Source organism: Aythya fuligula, chromosome 13 (assembly GCF_009819795.1).
Source record: "Aythya fuligula isolate bAytFul2 chromosome 13, bAytFul2.pri, whole genome shotgun sequence".
Taxonomy (NCBI): Eukaryota; Metazoa; Chordata; class Aves; order Anseriformes; family Anatidae; genus Aythya; species Aythya fuligula.
The window spans coordinates 7039035-7062867 of record NC_045571.1 but is presented as its reverse complement, the minus strand read 5'-3'; the positions used below and the strand labels follow the sequence as shown (position 1 = coordinate 7062867).

At 39.7% G+C, this 23833-nt stretch overlaps 1 protein-coding gene across 3 annotated transcripts in view; it reads right to left on the bottom strand.

Moving 5' to 3' along the window:
• Positions 1-16658: 16658 nt before the first annotated feature.
• Positions 16659-23833, bottom strand: part of KIAA1210 (KIAA1210 ortholog) — a 43612-nt gene continuing 36437 nt past the window's right edge. For all 3 annotated transcript variants that reach the window (XM_032196588.1, XM_032196590.1, XM_032196589.1), the window contains exons 10-12: positions 23383-23534; positions 22578-22683; positions 16659-18853 (exon numbers count right to left, since the gene is read on the bottom strand). In XM_032196588.1, the coding sequence (XP_032052479.1) occupies positions 18681-18853; positions 22578-22683; positions 23383-23534 (431 nt within the window). In that variant the 3' untranslated portion in view covers positions 16659-18680. The remainder of the gene's footprint in view (positions 18854-22577; positions 22684-23382; positions 23535-23833) is intronic.

Below are 23833 nucleotides of genomic sequence, written 5' to 3'. Positions count from 1 at the left end.
CCTACAGTCACACAACAAAATTTGATGTGAAGGAACTAACTCCCAGAAAGGAAGTTAGTTGCCCAAACCTCATTTGTGAAGGACAGCAAGAGCATTTTTCCTTCTTTGTAGAAAAGTAGGAATGATAGGAACTGACAAGGGCCTGGCTTTCAGCACTACGTTTGCTTCTCTGGGCTGTGGTACCTTTCACATACTGTTTGCTTCACAGTGAGTTGCTTCGTTGTCTGTGATTTGAAGCAATAACCAGGCTAACTTTTCATTTACAGTCTCAGCCAGGAATGAGCCCTAGCTGCTTTCTAAGCTATGTGAAAGCACTACATTCAGTGAGGGCCCCTTAACCAGAAGTTTCATAGGGTTTTTTAAGTCCTCAATTTTACAGAAAAAGCAAAAAGTGTAGTTTTATTCATAGAACTATCACTGAGAGGAACTTCATATTTTATTCTACTAAAACTGTGGAAACGTTGCCTGATTTTTTTTATAAGGTAAACACATACAGACTGTTCCTTTAAAACACATGTGGACTGCTCCTTTACTTTGTCATTTAAGCAAGATGGGAGCTGTGGCACGGTTGTTATACACTGAGTAAGTCCCTGCCACTTATACTACCACAGCTGGGCTTGCTGGTCTCTTATGTAAGCTTGCTCAGGTCCTTCATTTATTTTAGAATCCAGGGCATAGTCTAAACACCGTATATAGTAAGCCAAAAACTAATTATGTCAACACTGCTGTTTTCTTTAACAACATAAATTTGAATCTGAGTAGAGGAACTGTTTTGGTTGAAGTGCTTTTCCATCAGGAAATAGCAAATAGTCAAAACGGAAGGTTTGTTTGGGAACGTGTAGGATCTATTCCTTTTAATTCTCAATTTCGGGTTTGGAGGCTTTAATTAAGAATGGGTTTTAATGCACAGTTCAGAAATGTTTTTAGTTGTAGCTTAAAGCAGAAAAATTTAAAACAAAGGGTAGCAAAGCTATTTTCCAACTACTTGTTCACTGTGTTCCCATTTTGTAATGCTGTATCTACACAGATTTATTCAAATGACTTTTGAATTATTCTAAAGTCAGCTATGCTTACATAATGTTTCACATTAAAATGATCACTAAGAAGTGCTAATGATCTCTATCCTGTAAAGCAGTTGAAGGGAAATTACTTACTCCAGTTAGCCTCTGCTTCCCAGTTTATTTCATAACACAATAACCTGCATTCACTGGGGCTTGGATCAGGACTGTGGCAGGCTGAGCAAAGTGAAGGGCATGCTATGTGATAGCTCCTGGCTGTTATCTGCCACAGCTTTGAAAATTCTGGCATTCAGCTGTAACATGCTTTTTATTCTGTTAATGAGATGCAACAAAATCCTGGAACATCTATTAATGTGCTGCAGTTATCTATGAGTTAAAGTTCTGCAACATCTTTATCTGCAAGTGAGGTAGCTGACTCCTTAATTTAACAACTATTTATTTAACACCTCTAGCCTCTGCCATACCAGTTGTAGACTAACTGGTCCTTAGTCCATCCTAACCAGAATAATAATAATAAAAAAACAATAAGGTCTGCTATGTGTCACCCTCTTGGCCACACATACAGTTGAAGGAGGAATGGAAACTGTTAGTAAACTATCATAGGGCTGGGCTTGTTTGTTGTTGTTTTTAATATATATTATTTCTGATTTTCAAGCTGAGCAGATTTTTTTATCAGCAGTTAATAATACCAAGTTCCCCAGAAACTACGCAATAGAACAGATTAAGTCATGCTTGCTAGCAAACTAGGTCATCAGGCCTTCTTTACCAGACATGCTGTATTTTTAACTAACATTAAGATAAGCTGTATATTGATGCCAAAAATTAATACACAGAGGCTACCTGAAAACCAGAGCACTGACGTAAAGAGCGAGATTTGCTATGAAGACTAGCCCTCAGCCGCCACATACCAAACAGTTTACATCTTCTGATAGGATGGCTTTCAGGTTACAATAGAAGTGACTGGCTGAAAGAATCTATATAATAAAAGCCTGAGTATGCTGTCAATACGAGTTTCATGCCAGCATAACATCTTTTGTTTCAGTAGATCTGCTATTGGTTTATAATGCCATAAAATGAAAGAAGAATTAAGCTATTTATGTAAGTGAGTTTATTTATATAACTGACTTATGTTGTATTATGTGATGGAAAAGAAAATCAAGCACATGGCTTTTTTGTGTTTTCTATGAGCTACAGAAAGATTTTGTAAAAGTAAAATTAGTAATAAATGGTTTTCTCTATGTATTATATTAGTAGTTCAGTCTTATCCACATGGAGGCTTTATCATCTGTAGAAAACGTGGTAATAAGTGACACGATAATGTGAAAGGATTTTAGCAGGTCTGCAGACGACCTCGAAACTCTGAATTCTGAACATCACAATTTAGGCTGTAAGTTAGTTCAACAAAGCAATTGTTATTCAGTCTCTTCTGTGGATGACTCAATGATTTGTACTGTGACTATTAGTACTGAACGTACCATCTGAAATTCATTTTGAAAGATTACTGAAGCATTAATGATTTAAAAGTGGTTTCTACAAGTATTCTTATCAATGAGAAGCCTGAGCTCTGTCAAGGCTAAAGAACATACACAAGGATTTTCAACATTGCTGAATTATTTTTCTTTTCAATGCTTTACACTGTTTTTCATTCCTTAGTGAATGATGGCTATATAATATTTAGGAAATCAGGGTCAGTAGAGTAAATGTTTCTGTAGCAGTTTGGCAGACACACCTTTCATAACTCATAAAGTCACTACTGGAAAGGCACAACTGGGTCACAGAAGTGCATGGTGGGATGCTGCTTTCCAGTTATGCAACCAGGGTAACTAAAGGTTAGAGAAAGCACTTGAATAACGAGCTTTTTGCCAGAAAGAGTGGAAGAGAAAAACAGTGTTTTTAAATGCTGGCTTTCTGAGCAGCAGCCGCCTAACGTGTCTAGTTAGGAGTCATCAAACCGAAATAGAACCGGATGCGTCAGAACTTTGAAGAATGGCAATTCAACATCCCAAAAGAAAAAATACATCTACTTGTATTCCAAAAGCAAAGCCTACCAGTTCTATGAGCCCAACAGATTATATTAGAGCCATTTGCAGCATGCTGCTCAGCTCTTTCTCCCAGCCCACAGTAACTGGCTTTATCACTCCTCCCTTGTCCTGTTACTTTATCACCCAGAAACATCTTCAACTTCAAAGAACCTCACATTTTAATTTCATTGTTTTTATCACACTAAACTTAACCTCTCTATTTCCCTGACAGCTTATAGCACCTTCGTCTGTTTCTCCCACATCTTTTTTACCTGATTCTATGTAGTCTACTGCATTACTTCTAATAAATACAATTACTGAGGAATTCTTACCATATTTCTTAGAGAGAAAAGAAGAGAGAAAGGAAGTTGTGTTTCAGCACTGTGAAGGTTTTCCAAGGTTTGGAGGGCTAGGACATAGCCCACGGGCACAAATTATCACATTAACTAACAAATAGCTCCCATCAAGTTTGGGATATTAATTACAAAGCTGAATGCTGTAGTGCAAAGAGAATAAATAAAACGGTTCTCTTTTAATCACAATTATTTCTCCTGTTACAGCTGCACGCCAGATAAATATATTAATCAAAATGACCTCATTTTAGGCATGAGTAGCAGCGTTATATAACCATGTTAAGTATGCTATTTTATTTCCCTCCCGCCAAGGAGACATGGTGTTTGTCTTACAAGGGTTCCAAATAAGTCTGGTTATACAGCAATGGGGGAAAGAACAGGAGGGAGAGACGAAAGCAGGAGAATTAGTAAGCAAAATGACTCATTCCCCGAGTGTAGAGGTGATGCTACGCTCCACTATTAAGTATTAGTTGCTCTATAGGAAGCTAATGTTGTCATCAGCTGCCTCAGTGCTCCTCATATGCCCAACGTTTTTCAGGATGGGAAAAACAGATGTGTTATAGGAATGGAAGCTCCTTCTTTTCAGACCCCCCCAATCAGATGACACCGGCTTACAGCATTCCTGCTTTGTTTTCAAGCTGTTTGTGAAGGCTGGCTCCATAAACAGGGAGTCTGCAGAATCAATCCCCTGCCACTCTTTTTGCTGCTCACTTCTCTGGTGAAAAGTGGCATTCGATTAATTCCTTTTTAGTGCCACCAATCGTGCTTTAAACAAGCTCACGAGCACCCTTAAAAGTAGAATATATCCCCCCTACACAACAAGTCTGAAACTCATCTAGATTCATACTGCACTACAGAAAAAAAGAACCAAGAGGCGTACATTTTTGCAATATAAGATCACTCAGGCAGAGAACTCTGATAAGTGCTGAAAATGTGAAAAACAAATGGCAGGGTATGCATTTCCCATTTGCTCAATACACACACATAAAAGAAACACTGTGTAGGCTTCACTGCAGCATACCAGTGCGTCCAAAACTCAAAGGTTAGTTACATAAATGATAAGGCGTGGGCTTAAATGCTTCATTCAGCTTGTTAATTACTTGCTTTGTGGCCCGAGCCAATGTTCTGAAACAGGTTCATCCAATATTGTGTTGCTTCCTCTGCATTTTCATTTAGTGTATTAAGCTGAAGTGCTGGGAACAATTTGTTGCAATACCTAGGAAGAGTCTGTTTTCTTTTCAAGCAATTTACAGAACAAACTTCATCAGACTAATCCATGGATGCTCTTTAAATGTTCTCCCTATTTCAGAAAATTATAAAATTTGCATCTTAGAACATTCTCTTTAAGCAAGGGAAGTGCATAAGCATATCTGTATTGTTGACGTTTTCTGTTTTGGTGGTTCCTGCCTTGTATTCTTTTTAATCCACACGTCCAACATGAGGAAATGAATGGCAGTGTGTTAGAGACTTCTCAAAATAAAATACTCAAAATATCTCTGGCAGAGAAGTGGTAGAAGCTATGTGGTAGAAACTATGTTTTAATAGTAGATGGAAATAGTTCCATTGTCAGTGAACTGGAATATCTAGTTGATTAAGATCTTTAATGCCATAGAGAAGAACAACCATTCATTACTTAATGGCCTAGCCTTGAAAGACAGACCACCCGTGTATTTCCTAAGATGTGCTGGCAGAAACTGGAGATTTGGAATTCCTTATCTCTGTGGCAATAAATCACATTGTGCTTGGAGCAAGCTGTAGTTATACCACAAGATACCTCATCAAGGTTGTACCTGGGAACCCCATCTAAGACGTACTTCAAACAACAGAATTTGTTTTGAAACTAGAACTGGGTAACTTGCTTTGTTTTCATCAGGGTACATTTGCAGACATCTTGATTTCTAACTCAGACATGGGCTAAGAAGTCTATTGAGCCCTGAATATGTCTTAACAGCTACAGTGAAGTGGAAACAAACTGAATGAAAGTATCTCAAGGGTTTTTGACTCCCAGTATTTCAACAGACTCTGATGCATATTCTTCAAACCTCACCTTCCTGTTTCTACATTAAGGCTCCATCTTTTTCCTCTATAATAAAGTTGCCAGTTAGAGACTTCTGAGTCACAAATGCAGATTAGCATTTGGATCTGAATTACAAGTCTTGAAAAATTAAGGTTGACTGAAAGAGGAATCTCATCTAGTCAATTACATGGACCAACTGCAAAATGCAGATTGTAGTTGCAAACATGGGCTGAAGCTATCTGGCTGCATGCAGTGCTGCGTGAAAGGTGATGAGATATATCTCATTGCCAGCCTACATATAACCTGTCCACATCACTCTCCAGATTTTTCAGGAATGTTACCTCTGAAGTCACTCATACCTCTTGGTTCTGCATTTTGGATTGCTTTCTCTACTTCTGTTGGCTTGCTTTACTTTTCCTATTTCATTATTTCCTGCCCATGGGCCGTATCATATCCTTTCATCAATATTTCAGCACAATGACTCCCTGTTGGAATCAGCACGGATTTCTGCTTAAAAATTGATAGCACAATATGGCCCCACATGTCTGTTCTTATGCACCTGTTCCTCTTAAGTTACAGTCCCTCTGTCTTTAATACTCTCATTCTTCAGATTGCTCAAACACTAGAGTATTCTTAGCTGTATTTAAACTATCAAATGAATACCACTTCTAAATTAGAACACACATAAAAAATGCCTTTTTTGTTAGCAAGTGAGACTCAACCACACTCTTTAGCTGATTTCACTATACAGATCACTTTTGTCTTCAGGCTAAACATTGTTTCTTCAAATTGAAGATGAAAACTGCAATTAAATATAGGCCACAGATGTTCAGGATGCAGAGGACAAAAATATAGGTTTCATAACTCGACAGTTATGCAACCAGTTGCTTTTCACATATTAAACTGAACATTTAATTTTATGCTCTTATTTACTGTTAATCTAAACACAAATAAAGCTCTGACAGGTCCTTAAAATGGTGAGACTTTAAAAAAAAATCCTTCTGATCTATTTTAATCATTGACATTTTTTTTTCCTCAAAATGTTCATTGTTTTCTAATTTAACTTCAGATCCCCAAATACTCAGACACCCAGGTCTCCATTAAATTACCAAGGTACCTAAATAATGCTGAGGATCCAAGCTTTAATTTTGTTGCAGACCTGGTAAAGACAAGCCTATTGTAAAATAAGGTCATTATATATAAATGCTATTTACCCTACCTACCAAATCTCATTTAAAGCATCTACCCCAACAGTCCAAGTGCTCTCTGGGACTGGCTGCATGCCACCCTGCAGCAGTGAAACTCTCATCAAACCCAGCACAGTCATACATGCAAGAGACAATTTTTATAGCAACTGGATCTAGACTACAGCATTTAATCCCTTAGCAGATAAAAATGATCGGAGGACTAAGCACTTTCTGTACTTACATAAAAATCCTTTCCTTCAACTTAGCTTCCCTCTAGTAAATCACACATTAATTCTCTCACACAAAAACAAAGAAGTAAACCAAACAAGTTGTTCTGTTTGCAGACTGTAAATGGAGTGACAACGCATAAATGAATGTTCTTCTTACAACCCAACCATTTATACTTTTGGACTTGTTTTCTAGGGAAGCTTCAGTTATAAAATTACACTGCCTGCACATCAGCTCTGATAAGTTTTGAACCAGGTGGCTGATCTTTAACCATTTTATTGAGATTTCTACCACACCCTTTCAAACGTGAAGCTGCCAGACAAGTCACCCAGCGTGCACATGCACACAAACACGCAGAGGAGGTGAGCTTCCTATGTGGCTCTGGAATGGCTTCAATACAGAGAGGACAGCACAAAGTACGAGGGAGGGGGGACAAATTCAGAAGGAAATACAGAAGAGAAGGTGTGCAACTCTACGCGAGAGCAAACTTCTTCAATTTCAGCATTTGCAAATTTAACTTAGATACTCAGGAGACAGTTGAATACTTTAGCAATAGGAGCACAATTCGCAGAATGAGAAATATAAGATAAATCCCTAACAAGTCTTTCAGTTTGCCTCTTTTTTTTTCTCCCTTTTTTTTTTTTTTTAATAATGTCAAAAAACACTATCTGAATAATAAAAACAATAACAAAAAATATCAGAATAGGAAGACAAACGGTTTGCCCAGAGTCAGTAAAGGCAGTCAGTCCCAAGTCACTTTTGTTGATGAATAAAACAGGTCATGTAGAGATCACAGTCTGTATTTTAGATCACAGTGTGAATCTGCAGAACTGATATGCTTCATTTTTAAGCTGAAGAAGTTTAATTCAGCCACAGCACAGAGCCTCACAGTGCCATTTTGCAGTCAGTTTAGAAGTAGAATTGTACTTTGGAGAACACAGAGAAGAGCTAAGAGCCTCAGATTTCTTAGAACCAAATCTGTGCAAACATCTAGAAGAGATCTTGACCCTTCCGCAACATCTGGCGAGCTGGAAAACTACACAAGACATCTAATAAACTTGAATTACAGCTGCTGGTATAAAATACTAATTTGTACATCTGTTCATTCCAAGTCCTCGCAGCCTTGTAAGGACAGAATCAGATGTTCCCAACCCCTGAAGAAAATCTTCATTAATCTCTAAGAATCTGATACAAGTCAGTTGGGTTTGTCAAGTTCAGCCAAGCTACATGATTCGGGTCACACAAGTCGAGAACAGAGTTTTACTGGTAATGCCAAAAGAGACAGACAGAGAGGTGGTTGTTTTAAACCCCCTATAATAGCCAGTTTGAATCTGGCAGGCCAATTCCTCTCCACAGCACAAAGCAAGCTTCTCACAATTTCTAAATGAAGCAAAGTCCTTAATGCAGTTACTAAATGAGAAGTGGCATCTCAGTGGGCTGCCTCAGTGGATTAATTTTAAATGCATAATTCAATATAGACCCACATAAACCTTTATGAATAGAAATGGAGGTTATATAAGCATGTTCTTACAGTGTATACTGCAAATCCAAAGGCCAGTTTGAGTATAAATCAACTCTATCTTTTATTAATATTTTCACCTTCCCATAGGTTCAACTCTCTAGCAAATGTGCTAGTCAGATTACTTTCTTCACTCATACACTGAGATGTCTAAAAGAAAAAAGGTACTTCATTGCCAGAGACCAACTTCTTCCCTCAATCCTTTGAGGAAACTTTACACTGGGATCATTCTGCAGAGGCCAGCTGCATCGGGGACAGCTCAGGAAGGGCACTCAATGCAAGACCATCATTTCCCACTGGTGAAAGCTGAAGGTCCACAAGTCCTGCGCGGACCTGCATGTCTCGCAACATCAAAGGAGCAGAAAAGATGCTGGACATGCTTCTACTGAAAGCCAATGCTGGGAAGCAAATATGCAGCCCCCTTTTATGACCCAAGAAATATCCATGGCAAGTTTAATAAGGTATCGGGTTAGAGTGGCATGTCACCTAAAAGCAAGGCAAAAGCTGTTTGTCTACTCCCTGCCTTCTCTGGAACCAAAACACATCCACTCCTCAGGGAAGCCAGAAGGAAAACTGGCTTCTTATTTTCATCCCTTCCTAGCTAGACAAATTTGGCACTTCAGAAATGCAGCTTTAGACACACAGGCACTTTGCTACTTCTGCTACAATAATAAATGGTCACATCCCTCACTTTAGCTATCCTTAATGTGCTTTAAGTATACAGCTGTTAATAAACCAAGCCAAAGATCTCAGGAAACCAAAATAAAAGAAGGCCTACCTCAACACCAGTTTTCATGTGGTAGATGAATCGTTTCCCATAAATGAATTTCTTCTGAACCAGTAACGATCTACTTCAGTGTACTGAAAAAAAAAAAAAAAAAGAAAAAAAAAAAAAGGAAAGAAAGAAAAAATTCAGATTAGTTTGATGATCGCAGAAATATAGTCATCTTTTTAGCCAGGGATTAATATTGCCTTGCAGCAAGGTAAATCCCTATCATCTCACTGAACGACTACAAAACTGATCTGCAAAACTGATTAGCAGCTTCACCAGTTAAAAATATGTTTATAGGTTACTACAATTTATTATTAAACATAATCAGATTAATTAAAGTCAGAATGTCAGGCTTGGGCTATTAGTAGAAATATTTATGATTGTGCACTGATAGTAACTGCTACTGTGCTACTGGGCTGTGTATTAACAGCCTAGCTTCAAACTGAACATTGTTTATAAGAACCAGAAAATGACAGGGGTTTAAGAACAAGAACAAAAAACCTTCAAATATTCCCAAACTTTGAGGAAACTCAGATCTGGATCTGGACCAGAGCATTACATCTGATTTACAGTTCCACAACCCACGGAAAAAAAACCTCTGATTCATATACTTGTTAAACTCTGGAGAACTTTAAATTTAGGTTAAAATCTAACTTTCTATCTTGGGTCCACTATCAATGAAAACATAAAGGAAGGCAATGGTGTGAATGACTGTGGAAATGCCTAGGCTGTGCTTTGCAGGGAGATGCAAACTTGTCCTGCTTTCCCTCCGAGTCAGGTGGACATCAGTCAGCTCTAACCAAAAAGACACTACACCATAGGCACTGTGGCACATCAGCAATGCCATACGACAGGTGACATTTGGTGACACCCAGTCTGGTGCCAACTCACCCACGCAGCTCTGGACACGAGCAGAGCAAGCTGTGGTCAGCCTGTGAAATCTCCCACCTTGTGAAAGTTCAGTGGAAGAAGTGTCTGCAGTGACATCAAGGAACTCAGAGAGGCCAATAAGAAGAAGTATTTTAGTAAGAAACAGCTATTAATTACAAGTCAAGTTCTGGAGGGGCTACCTAGGAAACACAGATAGGTTTGTTCAACCATTTTTTCATTGCAAACTGCCAGACAGGGTGAATTTGGGACAATTTCTCCCCAGTTCAGCATAGTTCTGGCATAAGCAGAAGATCTGACCCTGAGTTATTTACTGAGACTTATTTTTGAGCAACGCAGAAACAAAAAAGCCCAATTATACTCTTATTTAGACCAAACTAATTCCATTGGCTTTAGTAGATTTGTTCCTGACTAAGAGTTGTTCCTGAGATTTGAAAGAAAGCCCGAAGTGCCACTTAGCATTGAAATCCTTCTTGTTATTTTACATTTCCTTGGAAAATTGCATAAAGTCTGTTCTTGCTTAAGTCACTCCCAGGAAGAAAAACTCTTTGCTGCAGTGCTGTGGTTAGAGACCCATACTGTTAATAAAAACAAATGCAAAAGTATAGCAAAAACACCAGTTCTGTCTGGGAAAATCATTGGTTTTATCTGCTCAGTCAACACAAAAGAGGCTGTGTGTGTGTGTTTCTAAATTTCTCTTTATCAGACTGAAAGGGAAGGCTGACAAGCTGCTTATAAAGGCAAAGAAATCAGATGTTCCAGCGGCCTTGGCTCTGCACACTGCCAGCACCGCTGGCTCGGCTCCTTTCACATGGTAGAAGCCATGAGAAATTCATTTTAAGGACCAGGCTATTATGCAATGGCCTCGGTTGCATCAGCACAGCAAGGGAAGCACTAGGGGAAGAGTAAATAAAAGTTGAGGCTCTGTGCCTGCGAGACGGCAGCCGCCCGCAGAGCGCCTGCAGGAAGCCGAGCCGCTGAGCCCGGCCGGGAGGTCTGCACGGGGAGTGCTTCAGGCACACGCTGCTCTGTCCCAGCTCCCCCTGCTATGCTCCAAATATTAATTAGTTGTGGCAGATTGGCTACATCACCTGAGTTTTGATCTGTGCCTCCAGAGAGAAATCTGTATGAAAAAGGTTGGAAAAAAATATAAGCCAGCATCAAGAAATGGCACGTCCACTGTTAACTCCAGGGCCTTTGGTGGAGCTGCAAACAGGACTGTTGCTACCTGTGAACCGAATGCACCCGGTCAAATCAGTGGTACGCAGCCATAATGCCACCTGTGCTGGAGGAAAACCACTAAGCTGTATTAATGGAACATATGCAAGGCACCAGAGATCTCATCTGGACAATTACTGGCAGCAGCCCGTTCACAGAGCCCCTAGCTAAAGCTGTACAAACATTTCTTTGCCACCCTGCAGCAGGGAGCTTGTGTCTGGAAGTAAAGCAACACGTACGTGTAGAGCAGTGCGCCTGTTGGCGTGGAGGCAAGCATGCTGTGTGGAGCAGCTACTGCTCATTTTGGGTTAAAGGACCCTCCGAGACATCTCATTAAACTTGGCTTCAGGGCAATTGCACTTGTTTGGAACTTCCGATTGCCATCACCAGGTCCTTCACATAACACTGGCTGGTGGTACCGCATTACCCAGGATTAAGTGAAGACCTTCACACCCAGCAAATGCAAACCAAACACGTCTCCTGCAGGCTTTAGGCTGATCCCAGCCACACTGACCTGGTTACCAGCCTCAATTTCCCATGTGGCAACACCCAACCTAAGGGCGGTTGGACTCGAGGTTGCAACATGACATTTTGTCACAACAGACCACGACACGAACGTCAGAAGGGTGATGTACAGCACAGAGACGTGCCCTTCCCAGGGGTTCCTGCAAAATGATACAGAGCGAAGGTCTGTGATACAAGATCCCAGCTCACCCAGAATTTTGCAGATGGAGGCAGGAAGTTTGCAGTCTGAGCTTTTAAGGAAAGTCAAGGAGCAGGAAAATAAAAACTTTCACTGTGGCCAGTCAAGAACAGGACTAGACCTGAAGTTAACCTGTCAACATGCTCACACTGATCCATGCCACAGAATCTGGGCTTTGGTAGCAAGTCACGCTCTGAAACTATTAGACAAATAGCAAGCAAAACTTGATGTTGATACTCCTAGCATTTTATATGCAATGTAAATATTCCTATTGATTGTTCTGTCACAGTACGTAGTGCTTCTTCACAGTCAAATCCCTTGTTTTATAAACAACGTGAAGCAAGGAGACACTTATTTTCATTAGGGATCGTAACACTAAGAATGCTTATGTAACCTATTGTTCCGTCAAAATGGAAAGCACAAAATGAACCTCTGATCTTCTTTCATGCAAATACGGACCAGGTCGCTCATCTTTGAGGAGAGCTATCTTTATCAATTGAAATGCTCTACTAAAACAGGTTGTGTATTTCCCTCTTCTTTGTAACACATATGATTTGAGAGCCAAACTGAGTAAACACTGGTTGTGTCTAAAACAAAGCTCTAATTTTATGTAGAGATACATTAATTTGTACATCTAGCTGTGACAGAAAAGTCACTTTATTTACTCCTGTATGAATAAAACATGCTTTCACAGCTCGCCAAGTCCAGTGAAGTTATTTCACCCCACACATAGACTTGGTAAAATGCTGACCCTTTGGGGGGCACATCTCCCCTCCTCTGCTTCTCACAGTGTCACTTTGCTTCATTTGCCCACGTCACCAGTGACAGAGCTGGCATTTAGGACAGCAGGAATGACGCACTCGCAAGAAGCCAGCCAGCAACATCTCCTCCTGCCTTGCTAGCTCTCATGGTGCCAACGACATCGTCAGGGAAGGCTGCTGCGAGTAGTTTGAAGTCTATGGAAACACAACACGGCCCCTGGGACTTAGACCCTTTTCCATACATTGCTGCAGTTGCTACAATGACCTTATTGTGTAATTTGGAAAAAGTTACCTCAATGCCACAGAAATGTATTCCTGAGAAATGTGGAAAGCTTCTAATTTTAAAACACTCAGCCTCACCCTACTGTGTTGGAAAAATACCTGTAAATCAAAACTGATTTGGAGGCCAGAATGGTATAACTGAGAAAATATAATGGAGCGTTAACTTAAATTGCTTTAAAAAGTAGGTTAAAGTGATCTTTAAACAAGGCAGCATTGCTGGTATCGTTAGGTATGCAATCTTGGACTTGTTAGCTCTTCATTAGAGTCCTGTAAAATATGGCTGAATACAAAACAAGTTACGTAAGAAGTGTTTCTGATCTCACAAATGAAAAGTAAAACTATTTAGAGAGAGAAGCTATGTTTTTTTAATGGACCTATTCTGAGGCAGAGAGAGGAAAGGCTGGAATGAGAGTTTCAGGTATGAAATAACCTTTGTATTTTGATTGTTCCTTCTTTCTGCTTTTTCATCTCTGTTTCATACAATACTATGTCAATGAAACACTACACATCTTCAGCCATTCCATCCCTGCTTGTTGTTTAGTGATTATCTTGCTTTATAGATCAGAATAAGAATCTACAGTTAATAATCCTGTTTACACAAACTGCCGGTAGATTTTTCTTAACTGCTTCTAAAAAAAACCCAGCTATTAAAATAGCTTATTTTTAAATCCCTCCTAGTACAATAGGAATAATAATAGCATCTCACAGTTTCTGTAGTCAATAATCTGCCCCTCAGTCGGGAGAAGCTGCTAAACTTTGGCTTAGCTCACTTCTGAGAAGCTGCATTTTTAACACAGGTCATATTAACAGCAGTTCTATTTAAAGGGCTGCGGTGCTGTGGGCTCCACCAGCAGGTCACAACATGCTTTGATGTGCAGTGCAGTCAAAGTGCTCACCTACTTCATGTGGCTCAGAAAATGGAAAGAGGTCTGGTAACAGAGCATTACCTCCTGGACCAACTAACGTGGAAATGTGCAGATTGTGTCCAATGGAAGAAGAAAAAGACCTGTCGATGGCAGTGGGCATCTCTGATGCATTTCCATTCATTTACAAGATCTTATTGTCCTGATTCCTCATGCACAGGGGGAACAGATGGATAAAGACCTTCCAAATAAAGCCCCCTTCTGATACCCTTCCTTAGGCTAATACACACCCCACTGTGCAGGAGTACTTTGAATTAGAGCTTCCCACTCTGCGCCTCTTGTTTCTCGAGTTGAACTGTCATTCTTCCCTAGTCATTCACCTTCATCCAGCTATGCCCCTTCATTCATCCAGCTTGAAATATCTGAGTGACCTTTTCTGTTCCTAGCAGATGCACTGTTTTGTGCTCCAGGTTCAGAATTTGCAGTTTATTTCATTGGCCTACTTCCATAAGATATGTTAAAAAACATTCTCAGTGAAAAAACAGAGGTTTCACTCAACCTCTGCTGTATAAACTAACCCAGACCGTAACAACAGCAACAGCTTGGAATAAATCTTGACACTTTGGGTGCAATACTTCTGGACAGCATAGAAGACACAAGAAGCCACTATAGCAAGCAAGAAATCAAGGCCAGAATCCTAAAAATAATAATAATAGTAATAAAAATGCTCAGATTCCCTAAATGTGAGAGGTTTCACATGGTAATCACTGACATTTTGGTGACAGTTGATGAGGTATTATTGTCAAACCAAGGTAAGCCTCTAATATGAATGTAGGTAGGCTATCACACACTAGAGGAAAAGACAATGATGGATGTGTCTTTCTTTTTAAGACTGCTAATCACATCACTGATTACTAATACCCTTCAGATGTATCACCTTCCAGTAACAGCTCTAAAGGACAAAGTATTTTCACAGGCTAATGTCTTTTCTGTATTGATCTCAAAAGCACTTAGCTGAGCAAGCGGGACAAACTCAGGAATTACTTATGCTGTAATAGACTTAGATAAAATAGATTTAATATTTCAAATCACAACACTTCAAAAGACAATGTAATGCTGCTTAGGGAGGCCCTCTCTGTCCAAACTTTCTAACATGAAAAGGGCTAGTATTTAGTGTTTTCAGCATGGGTCATTCTTCACTATTCCAAGCACTTTCTTCTAATTATGTTAATTGAAATGAGTATTGGCTCCTCAATTATATGTTAACTTTAGGCTTTCTTTTATTCTTTGGGTATATTTAAGGAGATGTGTACACCACATTCTGTTAATGAAAATGTCAGAGTTGTGCTAGAGACGACGTGTGTAGCCTTGGAGATTTTTGAGTCTTTTTCCTTTTTAAACTGATTCATTCCCTCTCAAGCCCAGCTAATTGTAAGTAGATTCACAGCTGGATAATAATGCAACAGATTCGCTTTTTCCCAAGTCTTTATAGCTCATTACAGCAAGAGGAACCTCCATAATCTCCAGCTAGGTGCATGCCAAATTGCTGTCTCTCTAATCTCTCCTGTAAAATCATCAGATTCTACATCTAGCTGGGATGAAGATCAACCTCTAGCCAGGCAGCAGTTGTTCTAAGCAGCAGAATTAAAATTCCAATCTGCAATGCCCTGTTTGGACATGTTCACTTATTTTCCTACATGGCCCCACAGCAAAACTGAATTCACCATGCAAGCTACTTTTCCCCATAGCTGTCACCAATTCTCAGAGCCTTCTTGTAACAACAAGGTAACATATTTTTCCATACTTTATACTCCAAAAACTCCATTATATCATCAACAAAAATATGCCTCTCTCTCAGACCCCTCTTCTCTACCTTCATAAAAGCCTCCATTCTCCTTATTGTAATAGTGTACTTATAAGTGCACAGTGAATTCTGCTTTCTATAACACTCAGAAGCTTTCTGTACTCCTTGGGGATAGCACTAGCACCCTCTGCTGTCACACACAAGCACCAAATTAAGTCAGCTGAAAACCTGGTCTTGGTACCACACAGAGGGAATCTCAAGGGACAGCTTTCTAGATCCTTCACTAAATACCCTGAGCCATAAAACTTCACAATTACATTGTTGGCAGTGTCTTGCCAATTACTTCAAAGCCTGCTTATTTTCAAAGACAGAATAGTGACAGTGTCTGGAAATAAACATGATTTTTTTTTTTAATCATTCAGTAGGAGCTTTAGTTATTTGCACTCATCGAGCACCTAAAAGCTACACGTGGCCAATGGGAAATCAAAGTCTCACTAATACGGCTACCAGCTTTTATAAATGCAGCAATATATCACTGATGTTTCAATGCTTATCCTCTAAAACCATCTTCTAAACTCGTGATATATGAGACTTTGTTTTGATTTTTTTATCTACATGCTTTTCGTCCTCAGTTGCAGACAGAAACTTGAATACATTACCTCCAGAAATCCAGAAGGCAAGTAAATACCAAATGCAGCATCACATGGTTCTCATGTGCTTTTCTTCTTTTTTAAAGTGGCATCAAGATGTCTTACAGCAGCTGGCGAGTAATTCCAAAACACATTCAGATGAGCATTTACAAGGTTTTCTGTGCCTAGAGGAGTGCTAGCCTTCGAGCCAACCATCAACTGAAGGAGCAGCAACTCACAAACAAAAGGAAAGCCATCAGCTCTGTGATGTTTCCAACTTTTAAATAGCTAGATTTAGGAGAGTACATTAGCCTGAATAGCTGTGTTGATCAGTCCTAGGCCACACAAAATCATCCAAAGACAAAATCTATGCAGTATATCCATACAGAAAGTCTATATTGTCCAAATACCTCTTTTTTATTTTTTCCTTAATCAGTGAGGGCTATCTATCGCTCTTCTCTTCCCAGGAATTACATCACTATCACGGACAACTACATTGAATAGTAAACTAAAAAGGAGAATGCAATACAAAAGCAGTTCCTTCAAGACTAGGAACTTCCATTCCTTATAAAAACATATATACATACCAAACAAATAAGAAACAATATTAAGATCAAAAGCAAACACAGGGAAAGAGTTTCTAGTATCATATGCAGTACTTTAGGTGAAGGATCACAGTCCACATTAACAAAAAGAGAAGAGTTTGCTGAATAGAGAAATGTGTGTATTTTACACAGGGTAACTAAGCTTCTGATGGGATGTCAGCTGTACAAAACTTCAGGAATCAAAGCTGAGTATGGTCATTTACATTACGCTCAAAAGTTTCAGAGAAATACAAATGTTTCAGATCTTAGCAAGAGAAGATATGCTTCTTAAAATAGAGAAAAGCAAGTAGTAAAATAGGCCTGGATTACCAAACCAGTTGTGAAACTCTTACTCTTCTTTGTGCTAGTACAAAATAAGCAGGATCTATAGTTTCAGTGAGCCTACTTGGGTAAGTGAGTTTTCACCTATGTAAAAAAAAAGTTTCACAGTCTAGCTCCAAATTAATACTGCTTTCAGATGTCAAGATCTACATATATAAATCCTGGACAAGACTGGAAGATTGAAGTCTTTCAAATGAGCTGATCTGAAACCAAATTTTTTGTTTTGCAGTTAATCCTATCAACAGATAGCTTTTTCCTTAAGAATACCTGCTGACTTTCCAGCTGAAAAGTGTCCATTAGCCAAGTCAGCCTTCAAATTTTGAATCGACTGTAAACAAAAACCACTTTATAAATGTGCAATGTTGCAAAAAATGAAAAGGACCAGTTAGTGCCATTGCCATTTAAACTACTAACATCATTTTATAAAGTTTCTTTTTCAAGCACCTACTCCCTTCAAAACCAATAGCAAAACTTCTGTCATTTTCAGACTGATGTTGAGCTACCAGTTAAAGCATGATGATGCAAGCAGGGAAGTGGATGCCCCCTTTATAACTAACATCAAACACACAGCCACATGAACACGAAGAATGGAGTGGCATTTGTTGAAAACAAGGTGCCATCTTTCTAGGTAGCAAATCGTTCCCATCAATAAAACACTCTTTAAGAGAGAGACAATTTGCTGATGAATCTCACAAAAAAATAAACCACAATAAAACACTATTCACCATAATTAAAGGAAGGAGTTTTTGTTGTTGTTTGGAATACTCAAATTATCCCACATTTCCAAAGGTATAACCAAAAACGGAGTGTGTGCTGGAGGGTGGTGGTTTTCTAGCACATGAGAGAGAAAAGGAGGTAAGTGGCTCCGGGCCAGTCCAGCAGGCATCACTGAGCAAAGCACAAGACCCACAGCTCTGTGATTTCAAACCACACGAAAGCCAAAATTACTCCAACTCATAGTGCTGCTTCGATCCTACAGCTATCACAAGATAGGTCCATTAACAATCAGAAGCAAAGTCAGACTGTCCATCCCAGAGCATTACACACAAGTGTGATGACATCAATGCCCGTGAGTCATGATGCGTCAGTGCACAGCATCATGTCTATTTTATAGCATACGTTAATTTCTTTGCCAAAGCTACATTGCACAAAACACTGGGTCGTTCATAGAAACTTTAAAAACATTTTGCAAGGGAAATGTTTCAAAAGCCTGAAGCATGTCCTCTTAGAACAACACTGTCTTTTAGTCAAACGTGTAAGTATATAACATTTTGATCAAGTTTTCCTAGTAGTTGGTAGTAGAAAATGCTCAGCTTCCTAATACTTCAAAATTATGCCCCAGATGGCATTTCTTCACTGTGTTTTTACATACAACAGTCTGATCAAGAGTTCTAAGTCTCTTATTTTTCAAAAAATATCACAGTAAAGAAGTATTTAAATGGAGTTAACACAGCTATTGGCAATACAAAGAAGGATGCTTGTGTAATTTGCTATTGTACAATCTGGGGCATTTCACTCCATGCTTTGGCTTTCTTCTTGGCCAGGGATAGCCATGGTGGTTCAGCAGGGCTGCATGGTGTCAGTGGCAGGTTAGAGGAGTGTCTTGTTTCCTTTTCAACAGCAGGAATCACAGATGCTTCCTGAGCAATAGGTCCAACTTTACCTGCCAACAACAAGATATCCATCACTCATCAGAAGGCCAGAGAGTTAAAAGCTCAGTTTCTGCCAATAATACTTCCTTCTCTGTCAAGCAAATCATTTTACAGCCCAGAAAGTCTGTGACTCAAAAATAAAAGTTGAAGGAATTGTTGAACTGGGTATCACTGGCACTATCTGCTCCAGCTACAATGAAAGCTAAGACTAACTATTGCAATGGAAAAACTGACACTAAGCTGTTAGTTGACAATCTGCCTGTAAAAGAATCTTCTCCTCAGTCCCAACGGCCAAGTGTGTAACCCCTGATATGTCAAGATGTTCTTCAAAATTCTTCAAATGTGCAGACTTTTGCCCCAGGTATTTTTACAATACATATTCTTGGCTAATTCATTTTTTAATCTTTTCAAACTCCTAATTGTCATGACAGTGCATCGCAAGAAGTTCCACGGGTTTATTCTGCTCTGTAAGCGGCAAGAAAATCAAATAAGGCGGCTCCTGAATGTGCAGGAAAACAGAAACAAAATGTCTAGAGGGCAATGATCACCCCAGGCTCGATGAGGACTTAAAAGTAACTGATATATGTTTCTCAACTCTGAGAAGTTTAAAGATCTACTTTTCAGTCTTCACTGCCAGCACAAATCCTTCTGCTCCAGCAAGATGATTAAATACTAGGTAGAGGTCAAATGTTTTATGTTCTTGGGCTTGTAAGCCAAGAAGGCGGGACTCTGGTGGAGCTAGGTGTTCCTTCTAATTGCAGCCTAACACAAGCCTGTCATCCTCACAAAGGACAGAAGACTGCAGATATGACTCCTTGTATGACTATTTAGAAAAGGCATCCTCCCTCCATCTTGCTCGAGAATTTTCAAGATTGGTATCTTCAGACAACCTGGAATGGGGCTTCGTGGCAGCTGTGGGGCTCTGAACAGATGCAGCCTCTCATTTCTTGAGACATAGCTCACAAGTCTTTCAGCATTGTGCTCTCTCCATCCATTTCAACCCAGGCACTACTTTATTTCTATGTCTAAGTCAAGCTGGGTAAAAACAAACCTTTTCTCATACTTATTAGCCTGTGTGTGGCATGTGGCAGGCAAGATGAGGCTGCTGTGCTCCAGCACAAGAACAGAGGCCACACACAGACTTGAGCAATGTTGAGTACAAGAAACTTGATCTTGCTTGCACTTAAATCAATGAAAAATGTCAGTCAGCTCTACCAGTCACACTCGTGATCAAAGCCAAAGAAGTTCCATATTGCTACTTAGGAGGTCTCTGGTCTTTTAACAACCCTGGCTTGCTGGTAGTCCTTGCAGGAGGCAGGTTATACTTAGGAATACTGGAGGAAGTGTACCATCCATTAAAAACAGGCTGCAGCTCTACATATGCAGTAAATTTTTCAGAAAGGGATGTAGAAATTGAACTGTACTGAAATTTTGAAAATGAACTTTCACTTTTTGGGAGAATTCCTTCTTTGTAATAAGCAAAAGTAAATATAAAACCCTACATGTGCTTTAAACAGCACAAAGTAAAACAAAACCCCAAAACAGTGGCTCATCCCTATTTGAAGGCAGACAGACTTTGGGACAAACCTCACCATGCTTAGGGTGAAGTGAAAGAGAGAAGAGGCAAGCTAAGAAATCTTCACATGGTTATGGAAACATCTGAACTTGGGCTGCCACAGAGCAATACCAAAACAGGCACGCTCAATGATGACATGGAGTTGTTCTGGCTTTTGCTGCTGTGTGCAGGATGTGTGCATTGCACACAAAACCTCAGCCACCCATCAAAGGAGAAGAAAACTGTTAATAGTTAACATAAGCCAAAAAGCAAAATCTAAATTAATAACTCCTCTGGATATTAAATTTACATCCTTTCTACACTCAGCACCTTCAACCAGACAAATTGCTATCTATGCTAATGGGAACCAAATCAGGAAAGAGGAGAGGTTACATTTGGGATTCCTTTTTTCCTACTCATGTGCTTACAGTGCTGAACACTTCCTAAGCATTAGGGCATGCTTTTCTGAGCAGTTGAGGAGTGGTGTTTTCCTTAAACATCAGCTATGGTTAGAGCTTTTTGCTGTATTCCAAGAGTGGAAGGCTAGACTATCCCTATAAATGCTATTATTGGAGGGGGATGTCAGGAAACTAGGCCAGCTCTTGGGGAGAGGTAATGCAGAATTTTTTTTAATTCTGCTGCAAGGCCTACAAGTGGTATGAGTTCTTGTAAATGAGTAGCAGTGCACTTTGTGCAGTTCTATATTGTTACTGAAAGCTTTGTGGCTTCCAAGGTTTGGATGATAAAACACATAGAAATCCAGCCTATTTGTGCCAGCCTTTCAAAGGAAGACTTCCTTTTAATCTGAGCAAAACTCTTGGCCTGTTTATGTCTCATCTCTTTCTTTGCACCTAAAACTGTAAGACGAAGTTGGCCTGTAAGAGAATCCTTTTTTTTTTTTTTTAAATTGTATTTTCAACACACACATACACACACAAGACATCAGGCTAGCAGCTGACATCTGATCCTCTCTGCTGTTGCACATCCTCAGCTGGTCACTACCTGTAGTAAGGGAGAAAGCTTATGTTGTAGCACTTGTAAATTCCAAAAGGGACAAAAGGCCTATAAATAACTACTACAGGGAACAGGCAGCAATGTACTTAGTATCTCAAATACAACAATTCTGGGTGCTGGTGGATTAAAAGGGGAAAGTAGTCAGGTGCATGTGCTTATTCTAGACATCATCTCAGAAAAGCTACTTCTCTGACATAGTGCAGCATTTCTTATCTTCTTAGGCAGCTGTGAAATCAATGCATTGAAAGGAAGCATTGAAATCAATGGTTTTCAGCTAGCACAAGATGCTTTTACAGCTGAAGACCTGGCTTATGTCTATCTAGCTGGAGTGTGTCTCTGAGGTTTGGCACCACACTGAGTAAGCTGGGAAGGATAAGTTGCAGCCCAGCAGTAGCCCTGGAAGAGAGATGTGAGTCACGATGTCTGAGTCACACTCTTCCCCTGCATCTTTCTTACAGAGAATAACAGTTCTCTGGGCAGGAGAGGGGCCATTCAGACTCTGTGTTCACCCGAGGGTGGAACTGACTCTTACCTTTATAATTCTCGATGTATGTTTATCTAATCTTTTCTTAAATGAATCCAGCAATGGAAACTGAAGACCCTCTGTGTGCAACATATCCTATTCTGTACTTGAGTACTCTTATTGTTAGGAAGGTTTTCAACCTCTCCAATGCATTTTAAGCTCATGCAGGGCATAAAAATTAGTCTCTTCCTCTCTGCAGCAAAGTCTTCTTCTCTAGACTAAACAACTCCCACTCCCATCAGTATTTCCTGGCTGACTGTAGGTCTGGAAGACCCAACCTTTTTTGCTGTTCTTTTTTGGACACTCTCCAACTTCAACTGCTCCCTGGAAAATATTCTTTAGTATTGACCTTTGCCACTAATACATAACCATATTGTTTATGTGCCATTCCATGAACTGGCAATGGAGATAAAAGTTCATCGCTTGCTTTCTCTGCTGAATGAGCAAACCAATACAACAAATACATGTGATGTAATACATATAGGACTTATATGCAAACTACAGTCTGAACAGGCTTTATATAAAGTATGCTGATTATTCTGATTATTCAGTAGGTAGCAATCTGCCCCCATTAGCTACCACTCTCACCACTTACTTGCGTAAATTATAGCCACTATGTAAAGATGTAACTGAACAAGAATACCTGCTGCAGCAGAAATACTGGTCTTCATTTGTGGTTTCTTATCCTGAGAGCTCAAGCTAGAAGACATATTCTTCTTCAGTATGTTCTCACTCGCACAGATCACTTGCTACAAAAGGAGGAAGAGAAGAAAAGAATGCAAATAAGAAACCTGCCAGCCAGTTGCTCTCATAAAGCCTGCTATTGGAGCCCTGGCAGCATCTCCAAGCCTAACTGTGGAAATGCAGCAAAAGCTAGACAGGAAAAGTTGGGTGCATCCTATGGTAGGGAGAGACAGGGCAAGAAAAAAGACAGCTGTTACAAATAGAGGATTACTGTACATGTAAGCAAGTTTTCCTCGCTCTCTGACAGATGGGGGATTGAAGGGCTTGCCCAAGGGGCACAGGGAATATATGCAAGAGACAGTGGAAAGGCCAGACCTTCAGTACAGAGTTTCTGGAGCAGAACAGCAAATGCTGTCTGTAGGTCACCAAGAGTGATGAAGCTGCTGCAACTCACAGCAGCTCTTGTATATTGCTCAGAATGTATTTATGTAGTCCAAGCCCTGAAAAGGTTCAGGTCTGAATAATGAAAGAGGACATATAACCCAGCTTTGAAACTAACCACTGATTCACACAGTATTCATACATTTGTTTATTTATTTGTATCAGTTGTCTGTCTTAATAGATTTCTAAGACCAGTCCTAAAAATCAGTTTCAAGTAGTGCTAACAACCTGCCTCACATCAAGATGTCAATGAGCAGTGTGCACAAATACCCACACGATCTGGTCCAGAATTCACACCCAAGCAACTTCACTTGGTACTCTACCTCCTCTTGATCCACTTTGGTCGACACTTTGTCTTCAGCTTTATGTTCTTTGGCAAGTGGGTGGCCCTGGAAACCCTTTTGTTTTAGTTTTGCCATGGAGACCCAAGCCGGTTCAGAGGAATAAGTTTCCAAATGTGGAGAGGAGACTTTTTCTATAAAAGAAGCATTTTTGAAGTAAAGAAGGGATTTAGGTCAAGTCTGTCTGAAGCTAAAGTGTTTTGTATTTTAAATCCTTCAGCATCTGTAACACTTTTTGAACACTGCAGAGATAAAATTACCTTCCCTGATGATTCTGTCCTTGGCAATAACTGTTTTTCTGTTTATTCTGGAGTTTTTGACCTGACTCTGCTTCCGTTTAAGTCAATGGCAGAACTCCCACTGAGATCATTGTGAACCGGATTTTGCCTTTGAAAAAACATCCTTACATTGCAAATTAAATGAGTAAGATAAC